This window comes from Acipenser ruthenus, chromosome 26, assembly GCF_902713425.1.
Source record: "Acipenser ruthenus chromosome 26, fAciRut3.2 maternal haplotype, whole genome shotgun sequence".
In the NCBI taxonomy this organism is placed as follows: Eukaryota; Metazoa; Chordata; class Actinopteri; order Acipenseriformes; family Acipenseridae; genus Acipenser; species Acipenser ruthenus.
This window is the reverse complement of record NC_081214.1, coordinates 14,410,937-14,423,856: the sequence shown is the minus strand read 5'-3', so window position 1 is coordinate 14,423,856 and position 12,920 is coordinate 14,410,937. Positions and strand designations below refer to the sequence as shown.

The following is a 12,920-nucleotide window of genomic DNA, read 5'->3' as shown; positions in this document are numbered from 1 at the left end:
TCATACATCTGAAGCTGCCTTTACAAACCCGCCGCACGTACCATTACATAGCCACGACAGACCTAGAAACTTCTGTCTTGTTGCAAAACTTTTCGGCGGGGATTTTTCAAAGGTGAGTGACGCAAGTTTCAGTAACAGCCAATTGGAAACGTGGGTTCGTGAATATGATTAGCTGAGCTGTCCAATGAGAAGCCGCGGGGGCTGTTTTAAACAGAGACTCCACCAGCCAATCAGACCGCTCTCGTATTAAGCTAGCGCGAGGCTGTGTACAGTGCTTAAGAGTGCGGCGAGGCTCAGCGCTATCATACAGGCAAACAATACAGGTACGTAAAGCATCGGGTTATAGTGGAAATTATTTGACTTTGTGGGTTTTAAAAAAATTGTGACCTTTTGGTTTTTGTATCTAAATTAACTTTCTTTAGCAATATGTATTACTTTTTTAAAAAAAAATGTTGTTCGTAAATTATTTTCAGCTTTTTGCTAACTGTACAGTAAAATGTGTTTAAAATAGTAATTATTTAATTATCGCGTCAGGTTTTGGACAGCAACTCGAGTATCTAAATTTTAAAATTGATAACATGTTTAGTTTTGCATGTCATCTTGTCAATTTTCCAGACAAAACTATCTAAAAACACGGTTATTCTCGAGCGAGGTGTATCTGTGTCTAAATGTCTGGCAGTACTGATGTTCCTTGGTTTCGTGCTCGATAAAATTTTTTTACTTTGCCTATCGCCAAAGTTTAAAATCTTAAATGCACATTTAAATGGAATAATTTGCCGTGAACTCGCGTAAATACAACATTTGTAAAAGGGCTAATTTCCTGTTTTTTATTCTCCACACGCAGTGCTGCTGTGTAATAATATGGCTGGCACTGTACGTCTTGTTCTTGTTAAACTAGACGGATCTTCAAAACAGGGCTGTATCTGCTGGCTAATTCTTCTCATGGTAATCCTAGCTCATTGGAATTGTTCGTTTCTCTTTAGTTTCTTTCGTCTTTAATAGTCCGCACGTCGAAAACCCGAGAAAAATATTTAGAAATATGAATTGCACATTTTTTAATCTGGCCGTACTTGGTTTGTGCGGATTGCATTAAAATGGCTGGCGATTAAGCTCTTCGCGAGAGCAGACTCTAGCATTGAACATGGACCGTCAGAATGAAAACTCAAAAACCGCGTTGCCGGCGTCTAAAAAATCTGGTTTCGTCTCTTCTCCCTAGATATGTCTATTCCTGTCTAGCTACGTTAAAACGTTTCGATTTTATTCAATTTTTCCCTTATTTTGAACTCTTCTGTCGTTACACGAATGGTTAAGTGTACTGTAATGGCTGGCGCATAGCCTTTGTTACAGACAGCATTGCGCCAAGCGGCAGACCGGGAAACAACTTTACAAAACAGTTACATACTCTAAATCCCCGTTTATAACGAGTAAAACTGTTAAAGAAACAAAACGAATAGACTTTCAGCTACATAGTGTGTGTTTTATAATTGTTGTTTTTGTGTAGATTTCGCCAGGATCGTCTTTGTAATCTGAGGGGGTGTGTGTGGCTTTGTTAGATATAGCAGCTAAGCCTCCCTCTCGCTAAAGCAGGAGCCATTTTAGTGAATGGGCGCTATGGCAAAGAACAGCAAACCCTTCTCTATATAGTCGCCACCAATACTATACTTGTAGTGGGAGAAAAGTAAGCGCTTTACAGAATAGGTTCTAAACCGAAAATTTCAAAAAAATATCAATAAGAGGTGAAAGAAGGTTGTATTTAAGAGGGAGTTTCTTTCATGAGAAAGCATTTTACAAAATGGAAGATGAATTATTGGTGTTGATGACCTGCTTTTTATTACAGCGGAGCCCTCCGCCTAATTTCAATGTGAATACAGCGTATATCGCAACATGCAGGCTAGCTAGCTACCTTTCGATAAGCGAGCTGGGCAGTTCACACTCCCTGGCTAGTTTTAATACTGGATTTCAAAATAAAATAAATTTAGTTAACCTTGGGCGGGGGCAAGCTGAAAACATGGCGGGGGACAAATTGGATCGCATTTTAATTCGTTTAAAATATGTATTTGATTTTTATATTAAACTTTTTCTAGTCTAGACGAGAGTGTTAAATTAGGAAGTCTTATTTACTGCAGTTCATTGTAAAATATGGAATTATTATTTAAGCTATATACGGTAGAAAGAGTAAAGAACCTCGAGATATATTTAAAAAAAAAAATCAGTCTTGTGAAATTCCAAGTTTACAAAATCCCAGTTTATTTTTATTTTTTCTCCTCCATTTCTCTAGTTAATTGTCCTGGTTCATTTTATATCTAATAACTAACCCCCCCCCCCCCCCCCCCAGTTGCTGGCGAGCCGCAGAGGCTGCACTGAAACTGCCTAAGGAACAGGTGGTGGTGGGCGCCTCACTGAAGCAGCCCAAGCCAGTTGTAATCTGCCCTTAGAAAAAAGACTGTCCCATTTATTACAGTAAGACACAAGCTGAAGTGTAGTAATTGGGTTTGTTTATGAAAAATTTACCCTTCTCTACTTGTGTACTGTAAGGGATAATCTTCTCTACTGGTTTCTTCGTAATACTAAACCAGCAATATTGGTGTTGTGAGTAGGCCTACCTGGTGCATTAACTGTACTTTAATATTCTTTTTATAGAAAACACTATCAAAATGGCAAAGGGAGACCCCAAGAAGCCCAAAGGCAAGATGTCTGCCTATGCTTACTTTGTGCAAACCTGCCGTGAGGAGCACAAGAAGAAAAGTCCTGAAGTTCCTGTGAACTTTTCAGAGTTCTCCAAGAAGTGCTCTGTGAGATGGAAGGTAATGATTTCAAATGGCTTGCATGACCGCATCTCTGTAGAAACAAATCGATTTGGAAGATGAATTGCTAGCCTAATTGGAGTTGAGCTGATAACTTGTGTTTTATTTTGCAATTAGCCATAAGAATTGATCATATTTCTAGATGGCTTAGTTTTTTTACAAGTCTTTCGTGTTTATTTTTTCTAGACCATGTCCAGCACTGAGAAGTCCAAGTTTGATGACCTGGCAAAACAAGATAAGACACGATACGATAATGAGATGAGAGACTACCAGCCAGGGGGAAAGGGTGGCAAGAGAAAGAAGGACCCCAACGCACCCAAGAGACCGCCGTAAGTGCAACTAGCCTTTTGTCTTGCAGGGGTGACCCCCTTATTCAATGTCATTGGCAAAACTGACATCTTACGTAATTTTCCATTTTTTGTATTGTAGTGATTTGATTTTTCCTTGTGCTAGAGGGCCACCGCACAATCTCAAAAGAACTGTCACATTTGTTTGTAGCAGTTAATGGATTATTACTTATATTTTGAATATTTTTAAAATGGCTATTCAAATTAATGTGGTGGTCTACCTGTTACGCTTCAGCAATTATACAAGGTGGTCCCATAAATACAGCTGCACTGCAACAACATTGCAGATATCTATATTTTGAGAAATGTGTTGCACTATACTCAACTTATTTTTCTTGCTCTAGATCTGGTTTCTTCCTCTTCTGCTCAGAGCAGCGTCCTAAAATCAAGGTTACCAACCCAGGCCTCACTATTGGGGATGTGGCCAAGAAGCTTGGTGAGATGTGGAACAACCTGACTGAAGCCACAAAAAAGCCCTATGTGATCAAGGCAGGCAAGCTAAAGGAAAAATATGAGAAGGTATGTTGTGTTTGTTTTAAATAACACTTTGTATCTGAGGAACATGCTCATCCTAGTTCTTCATGGGGGACTGGATGTAATAGTTTCCAGTCTAAAAACAAGTCCTTTGTGGGTATATTTGGTTGGAACGCTGTGTTAATAAAAGCGTCCCGGGTAAACAATATGTGACTTTTTTTTTTTTTTTTGCTGAAAAGGATTCCAGCCCATTATCAGTGTATTTGGTTTTAATACTAGCAACTTAAGTGCAGTAACACAAGTACAGACCCACAACATAAGAGGCTGAAGGGACCTGGCTGAGAAGGGCTGTTTTGATACAGCTGCAGACCCTCCCATTATAACGGGGTGATGGTAATACCTACTCCTGCTTCAAGCTGTCGCAGGGTTCAATTTTCTGTAGTGCAGAGAAAGCAACTAACAAACCCTCCAAGAAACACAAATGATTGTGGAGACCTGTAGCTTTAACACAACGGCACTCTTTCTCTCATCCCCCTCCCCATAGGACGTTGCAGAGTACAAGTCCAAAGGAAAGGTTGACTCTGCAAAGCCGGCTGCAAAGGCAGCCCCCAAGAAGAGAGTAGAAGAGGACGATGACGACGATGATGACGAGGAAGATGAAGAGGAGGACGAAGAGGATGATGATGAAGATGATGAATAAATAAGCCATTTGATTTCTTTTTCTTTTCAGCATGATTACTATAGGGTAGGGTTACCATGTGGCTCCAGATTAACCGGATGCTGTGAGACAGAACGGGATTTCAAACTTGCCCCTAAATTGAAATAAATGAAGGTGTAAATGAACCATCCTTGGCTACAATTAATAATGGTGCTTAAATACCCGCATACGCGTCAAATAATTGTATTATACCAAGAATGAATTGCAGCCAGTCGCTATTTTTTTCTGTTTGTTAAAATTCAATCGCCCATATTATTCTGCAAATACAATCGCATCATCTCGTTGCTCTATCGATAGATTAGCTATTCGTTCATTAAGATCTGATCAGAAGCAGCTGATCCGTGTGAATTGTTTGCTGCGCCCAAGCAATTCCACCACAGCAGGATTAATCTCAGCAAAGGTGGAGCTCATTTATACGTGAATTACTTTCAATTTGGGGGGAATTTTGAAATCCCGGTCTGTCTCAAAGCGTCCGGTTAATCTGGAGCCATATGGTAACCCTACTGTAGGGTAGGGAAAACACACATTGCATTGTTGGTCCCCTCTCCCCATCCTTCCTTTGTGGACTCAGTACTGTAAGTTTAAGCAGATTTAGTTGCAGCCAAGTCTGACAGTTGTGAAAAAGCTGCAACAGTTTTGAAACTTGAAAATTCAACTGCTTTGTATATTAATGGTTTAAAAAAAAAAAAAAAAGAAATTAATTCAGTTGTGTGTTTTGTATATGTCAACACTCTGAATCTCAAGTGTTCTCCTTGCTCTATGTATTATGTTGGTTGTGTAACAGAAAGCATTTAAACAATTTCTAGCATTGCTTTTTATTTCTTTCTTTTTGTAAGGTGGTGTGTAACTGTATGGTTATTGACTTAGATTATCTTGGGTTTTAAATTGTACAGATATCTAGTTTGTAAGAGACTTGTATCAATATTGTAGTGCTTGCTTTAAGCTTTTGCGCTCCTTCACGGCTGCTTCCCAGTGGTGAAGGAGCAACAATAGCTTTTGGTGTACACTGTAAATGAGGCCAGTGTCTACACTACATTGGGGTATCTCTAGCGTAAAAGTTGTCTTTCTGTATATATTGAACTAGCATTCTGCAGCAATTCAGTACAGGAAGGGTGTGAAATAGCATGAAATATTTTATGTGGATTTTTTTTTTTTTTTTTTTTTTTTTTTTTTTTCCCTTAAGTGCAGTTTTTAAACGGGTGTTGTAGGATAATCCACTTTTTTTGAAGTGGGGAGTGAGTGCAGCAGTTGATGTTACAAATCCTGTACTTAAAAGACTGCAACTAAGGTATAATTTCATTTTTGTATGTTTAGAATGCTAAGATGTTTTTGAAGTTAATAAAACAGTATTACATTTTTTTTACTCCTGTTTGGCTACCTTTACTTGCTACATTGCTCTTATTGTATAACTTGAGACCTTGGATAATGGCTGAAAGTGCTGGTGGAGATTCCAATTGTCAATGGAAGGGGATAAGGGCGTCTGCTAAGAAATAAATAATAATAATAATAATATTTTAAATCCTGTTTAAGAATAATAATACAAAAAAGCACTCCTTTACATTACTTTGACACATGTGTAAAGCTATCTGGACATGGGAGACTCTGACTAAGGAATATTGGCCCTGCACAGTCTAAACACTTGGTGCTGTGTGAGGTACCAGTAGCTCAGCTGTGATGAGCTGCTTGTACAACATGCAGTCCAGTTTTAAATTTTTTATTGAAAATAAATACAACACATGGCCCTTGGGCAGTGAGACTCTTATTGCGATGCAGCTGCTTGACCCAGTCATGTCTTTAAATTACAAAATTGAGTGGCTTGGAGACTTTGAGCTAGCTGTAACAGAACCAATTTGTTCAGTCCACTATACTAAAGCCCCTTTCACACAGACATGCTGTACCCGGGTTGTGACCTGGTGTCTTGTGTCGGCTACGCAATTTCACACTGCTTTTTGAAGATGCAGAGTCGTCCTGGGTGACGAGCAAGTACGCAATGCCCTGGAAGTAGCAATGTTCACATGACCAACCGTTCAAAATTTTCTGGACTGACTCGTTGGCCCCAATGTTAATTTAGAGCAAGTTCTTCTTCAGTGCTCCTTGCCATCACTGCAGCAATCTGGCTCATGGTGTGTCTCAATCAACAGAAGTGTGGCTAAACAGTGATCCGAAGAAACAAATGGCTCTTCTGGCTTGCAGAAGTGAAACCATCACCCAGGTGTGGCTGTTTGCTACTTCCTCCGCTTAAACAGTCTTAAAAGGATGTTAACAATGAAAATAAAAATGACAGGTACCTTATTTAAACTGTTGTAGCAACACGTGGGGATGTGGAACTGTATTTTTCTGAATCCCGCTACTTACTCTTTAAGACTAGCATTGATTTGATGTGCTTGGATTTTATTCTGTTTTTAAATTTAAATAAATTGAAGAGTAACTAACAATCCAATAGTTAATTCTTACTTAAAATGCAGTACCCCTACCACACAAAGGATGAGTGTTTTATTATTTACTATTTATATTCAGAATTGGAAGGCATAGATCAGTTCTAAAGTCTGAACATTACTACAGGCACCACTGTCAGTGGCAAGGTTATATAGATTTGTATTTCTGTACAATAGAGCATTTGAACACTTCTATTCAGTGTCATGCAGAAATAATTGCTGTCCTGCAAAAGAAATACAATTTAGTCATGTCTGTGAGCTTTTAATTAACCAACTCAATTAAGGTAATTACTATATCTCTACATTTTCATAGACCCCTTAGTTTTGCCTTTGACATGTTACATTTTGTATTATTGATTTTATGTGTTGCTTATTTAGCACTATCCAACCCTTCACCCTGTGAATGTAATAGGAAACCACCTGAGCCTTGCCTCACATTCTGTGCTGCGCTGTGGTAACAGTGCTGGGTTGGGACCAAGTGCCTCCGTTGAACAGAACTCTGGCAGGATAATGCAAGTCACAGTGCAAAGTCTAGAAAACAAAACAACAGCAATACAACTTTAAATTTAAAGTGACTTTGAGCTAATGCCCCCTTTACCCACATGTTTGTGTTGTACATTTATATATACACTGATCCTCTCTTGTGTCCTTGTTCTATGTATTTTGGTGGTTGTGAAAGCATTTAAACAAGTTTGAAAATGTGAAATGACATTGAAATACAGATTTAACAAATGGCACAACAGCAAGAGACTGAGAACAGAGTAAGAGATTGTAATGACTTCAGTTGTCCTGCCAATACATCAGTATTCCAGATCATGTTTACTGGCCTTGTGGGCACAACTTTTCATACCACTGAATTCGAGTGACTGCAGTTCAATGTATTATCAGTTTCTAATACCTCCTACCTCTTCGGTGTCAGCTGTGTGATTCTATGTATCGCAATATGGTACATGTTATGGCCCTGAAAGGCGATCTTGTATAATTAAATAACCAGGAATTATTACGTTGTTAAAAGGCAAAACATGACTTGAGATGTAAGCATGTATTCATAGCAACTACAAATTGCAAGTAGCTGTGTATTGCTTTTGTTTATTTATCTTGATGCACTCAATACACTCCAAAAACACATCCTTACCTCCCATAGCATACCAGTCCTGTGCTGTATTGATGTAGATGGTTCAGTCTTCATGCTGGTGAATCCCACTTACACTACACCATGACAATTATAATTGTTTCAGCAAAAATGTAAAACCTTGGTTTAGCAGCCATATGTTCAGTCCCTTTGCAGTTTCAGTGCAGTGCTGTAGTCTTCAGTCGCTTTATTTCTGTACAAGCAGACAGCTTTATCTGTCATCCACTGCAGTCCTCAGGGGAGCCCCTACAAAGAGCCCCTCTATGTGTTCCAGTTGTAGCTGGAGGCTTCTGTGGATAGATTGCCTCTCTGGACTTGTTGTTCGGTCACATCGTTGATCTGTTTCAGCTGGAAAAGAGTGCCCCCCCCCCCCCCAAAGTCCTCAGAAATTGCTCAGGAGGATCCTTAAAAAATCCAGGGATGCCCAAAAAAATATATAGTCTATATACCTAAAGTTTTTTTGTTTTGTTATCTGTTAGGCATGTGTAAAAAAGTACATTTCTCTTTATATGCACGTAATTATTGCTTTTGGGTAACTAAACCGTGTTGTGTCACATTTAGCCACATCTAGCTAACAGGGTGCTTTACGAACACCAGTATACGTTTCATTGAAGCCCCTTTAGCCCACAAGATTAATTTATATTATCACATGTTTCACTCTTAACCATGTCTAAACACAGCTTCTTGTTTGTTCTTGTTAAACCAGTCCCTACAATCACACTGTGTATTGTGTCTTCAATGCTCATAGATGTTATTTTTAGTTTATTCTGTGTATTTGATCAGAAATAGATACATGTAAATTGCTAGGAGCCTGTTTGGGTGCCCAGACCCCAGGTCTGTGAGGTAATGTATCATCTGGGATCTGATATGTTTTGCTTTTATTAAATGCAAACTACAACAAAGATTTTAAAAGTCAGTTTCCTGTTTGCCAGATGAAGCTGTTATCATTAACAACGAAATGCTGATGTTTTGTTTCAGTGACTGAGTAAAATGCCTCATTGTTGGCAGCTGAACGAAACTTGTAGGAAATACACACAAGGAGGGTGATAATTTGATCATAATAAGATTTTTCTTTTATTATTACAATATGTATTTGATTGAGTTGTGTGTTTGTATAGGAGTGGATGGGTTTTCATTGTTCGTTTCTGTCATTTATTTGTTCCAGATCTTGCTCCTTTTGCCCAAATGATTATTATTGATTTATAATTCTGTGTTATTCTGTAGAACTTGTAACAATGCTAATACTTGACTTTAGATGAGTATGAAAATGTTACAATGACAAATGCAGTTAAACTAGTCAACGCCATTACAGCATGTCTCTGTGTCTTGTAAAAAGCCTGGTGTTCTGTGACCTTGACCTGGAGGTCACATCAAATGTTTAGCACAATTATTGCATGTGACCTTGGGCCTGAATGGTCTTTCAGCTGAGAAAAAATATATATATCTCCCTTAGCAAATATCATCACGACAGAGCAAACTGTTCTCTCGATATATGCAAATCACATGCCCACCCCCTCTCCACGCATCCCCAGTGGGGAGTAATAATAAACTGAAGGAGGATAGGCTGTAGAGTGAACACTCCTCACACAAACAATGTGTTTCACATTGCTTAACGATAAAACAGTCTTTGGGCGCCACCTGCTGAATATTGTTGAGACTACAAGAGAAAACCGGGGAACCTTTTCCACCACATACACAGCTATGATCAAAAGTTTTGCATCACTTAGAATTTTAGGATAGTGACATTATTTAGATCTTTTATTTAACATCATGTAATCAAAGCAACCACAACATGATATTGCAAAAGTCTACCGGAAGCCATAATAGTACTACAGTATTTCATGTTAGATTTCGAAATGTCACTTTTTGTCGTTTTTCGCTAAGTATATGGAAAGCTACAAAGCAGTAAGTAATTCAATATATTAACGTAACATTACTCAGCGGGGTTCATTCGCCTTTATGAAGCAAAGCTAGTTAATTCTATAGGGCGATCCAAAATTTGTGTACATAGCTGTAGACACATAAAATAACAGGTTCCTTTGACTTTATCTGGAGTATCCAAAGTGCCTAAAATCAAAACTTGTAATTTTATATCACAAGTTTTTAAAGCAACAGAGCCCACAGCCATCCAGAATGATTGCACACATTATAAAATAGTAAGGGCTATATAGCTATATATCCTCTCCATCACTGTTTTGGTTCCCCTGTAATTTATAGAAGAATGGTTTGTAGAAGCTAAAGAAAGGGAGTTCCATTGAAGGAACGGAGGATCCATAGAGTTCTATATAGACCAGGAATCAGAGTGTAGACACTCTCTGCTCACAACGTTAAAAATAATATCAAATGCTTATTGAAATTGCAATTGCACAACAGTATTATTTAAAGTGAATATGCCATTGAATACATTTATTTTCATATTTGGCATTGGCTGCACACCGACAAAGCAGAGCGCTGTTTCAGCTGGTATTCTGCACGCCTAAATTGAGGCGAGCCGCTGCACTTTCCTTCAACAGTATTAGTCTAATTGGCACGCAGGCTGTTACAATGTTCTGTCTGTTCTTTCAAGGTGAAATGCAAGATGCTGAAGCGCGAGCCGCCCCGATGTTCTCAGCTTATTGCGGTGTCGCCTGAGAGCTGCGAGGGGCGATTTTGTAATTGTCTAGCCGTCACATTGCAGTAAATCGCTGACTGCGTGATGTTTATGCTGAGTGATTCTGCAAGGGACACCGTTGTGTGTCAGGCAGTTGCTGTCTTAATTTTCAATTAAAATACTTACTGGTACACTACTGCTGCAAATAGGTCTAATAATTGACAACGCTTTACTAAACCTGTAATATAAATATTATACAATTAATATAAAGAACATCTTTAACGTTGAACTCCACAGAGCATAAAGTTAATTTAGGGATGTCGGTGTTCGGCTCTTCAGAAGAGTTGTGATTTAAAAATAATAACACTAAAGGTAAACAGCGCCATCTTGTGGCTGTGTATGATAATGTACCTAGGCAAGGTTCACACTGCTATTCAATTGTACACTAAAATGCAGTTCCTTGGTGTCTGCCTGTTTACTACAATTACTTGATATTGGGAGCCCAGTCCCTTTCCTAAATACAGACTTCAGCAATACATATGGTAACAGAAAGGAGACGTGGTCTTTCACAACAAGATTTATTTTACTTAATGACCGTTTTTACTTTTTCTTGGTTTTATAAAAGATTTGGCCTTAGAATATTTTGAAATTATACAGTATATGACGCTTTAAATGGTAAACAGCTGTTTACACAGAAAGTTTCCATATTAAGTGTAGATTACAGCTTCCCTTGATAGACTAGATAGACTTACATTCTACGTCATCCTCATGTGAGCTTACTGTGCCAGCATGTAAACAATGTGGGAGTCTTCTCAAAACCACTTTCCCCTGAGGAAGCCGCTTGCCTGTGCTTTGTTACACAAGACGTGAACTGTTCCCTGCTCTGCTTTGCTGCTGTCTGCTTCTTTAAACAGCACAGTCGCTAGCGAGGCATTGCTGCTATCGCCTGTTCTCCTGCTCTGACACAGGCTGCACCGAATGCACGGGGAATGAGGCTTGCTTCATCTCCAGTAGCTTCTACGAGGGTCTGGAGCTGCTGTGTGTTCCTCGCACAGTGTTCCACAGAGGGACTGACCACCTACAAGGATGTCACCTACAACGTGGGCTACACCTGCTGCCAATACACCCTGTGCAACACCGCCCCCAGCAGCACACCACCCCAGCCCCAAACAAAAGAAACTATCTCAGCCAAACAAAAAGGTAAGAAACATAGAATATACCAAATAATAACATGGGTCGGAATGTATTACCACTCATAAATAAGTGTCTCGTTCCAATATTCTCAAATCATAAACATTTCCATATGGGTCTCATCCTAGTGTATGTTTTTTTCTATTCTATCAGATTCCAGCAATAAGAAGAACCAGGCTCTTTGATCAGACTCATGACAGTGGTTATCTGAACAGTATCACGACTATACAACTCACCTGAGTCTGTGGCTCTTGAAGTGACTGCCTGCTGGAAGAGGTCCAGGCAGTATGTGGGGTGTTGATGTTGCTGGCAATGCTCTGATCTGATCATGTTTTATTCACAGGATTTCTTCAGAGTAATACAATCATTTTTCAATAGGGCTTTCCAGTCTTCCTTGTTTCATTAGCACTGTACTTCTGTGCTAACTACTGACCAGTTCACATGTCTGCAACAGTGACAACAGGATAAAACCCACGCATTAGATAGGACCAGGTATTATACATGCTAGGCAACTATATATAGCTACACTGATGTTTTCAGATGAAACAGTGAAGCGACGACCTGAAATGAACTTCACAACCCAACAGCATGTTAACTAGCGCACAAGCTCCTACTGCTAATACTGATGAAACAGCTTGAAGAAAAAAGGGGAGAATGATCACTCCTCACATTGTGCTTCCCAATCTGTCATTAATCACGAAAGCTTTCGAAATCCATAATTCAGATTCAAATGTGTTCATTAAATGTGTGCACATGTAGAGAAACGACTGGGATTCAGGGCTGTGAGCAACAAGGTCATGGCTGTCTGAAGGGAACAGGCTGGGAGACTTTAAGGTTGAGCCCAGTGTCTGGCCAGATCCCAGACTGAGGCGGCCTGTGTCTAGCCCGTGAGTCTCAAGCCAGGGTCAATGTAAGACTAAGTCAAAGTTAAACATGCATTTCAATGGACAGCTTTCATCAAGTTCAAACAATTGTAAACTGTAAATGTAAACACGTTGTACAAAATAAACGGGAACAGTTTTTTTTTCTACAGAAACAAGAATGTAACAATGTAGCTATATTAATCTGTGACCCAGCAGTAAATTTGATCTGTAAGTAAGTCACACTTACATTTTTACATAAGCACAAATGGTGGTCATGGTTATGTACTTTTCTGTGATGATTTTGTATATCCAGCCTTGGCGTGGTCTTATTATTATTTCTAGTTCTGATATCACATCTGAAAATAT

At 39.1% G+C, this 12,920-nt stretch overlaps 1 protein-coding gene across 1 annotated transcript; it reads left to right on the top strand.

The window, feature by feature from the left end:
- The first annotated feature begins 219 nt into the window (after positions 1 to 219).
- On the top strand, positions 220 to 5,706 carry LOC117430356 (high mobility group protein B3-like). Its single transcript, XM_034050327.3, has 5 exons — positions 220 to 323; positions 2,641 to 2,804; positions 2,991 to 3,133; positions 3,496 to 3,670; positions 4,170 to 5,706. Exons 2-5 carry the CDS (start codon positions 2,655 to 2,657, stop codon positions 4,323 to 4,325), a joined length of 624 nt encoding a protein of 207 aa, XP_033906218.1. The 5' UTR covers positions 220 to 323; positions 2,641 to 2,654; the 3' UTR covers positions 4,326 to 5,706.
- Positions 5,707 to 12,920: the final 7,214 nt, after the last annotated feature.

Bases quoted from the DNA above. Each gene is read 5' to 3' on its own strand.
- LOC117430356 (XM_034050327.3), top strand. From the start codon at position 2,655: ATGGCAAAGGGAGACCCCAAGAAGCCCAAAGGCAAGATGTCTGCCTAT. The intron at 3,134-3,495 runs GTAAGTGCAACT...TTCTTGCTCTAG, and splicing joins AACGCACCCAAGAGACCGCC to ATCTGGTTTCTTCCTCTTCT. The intron at 3,671-4,169 runs GTATGTTGTGTT...CCCTCCCCATAG, and splicing joins TAAAGGAAAAATATGAGAAG to GACGTTGCAGAGTACAAGTC.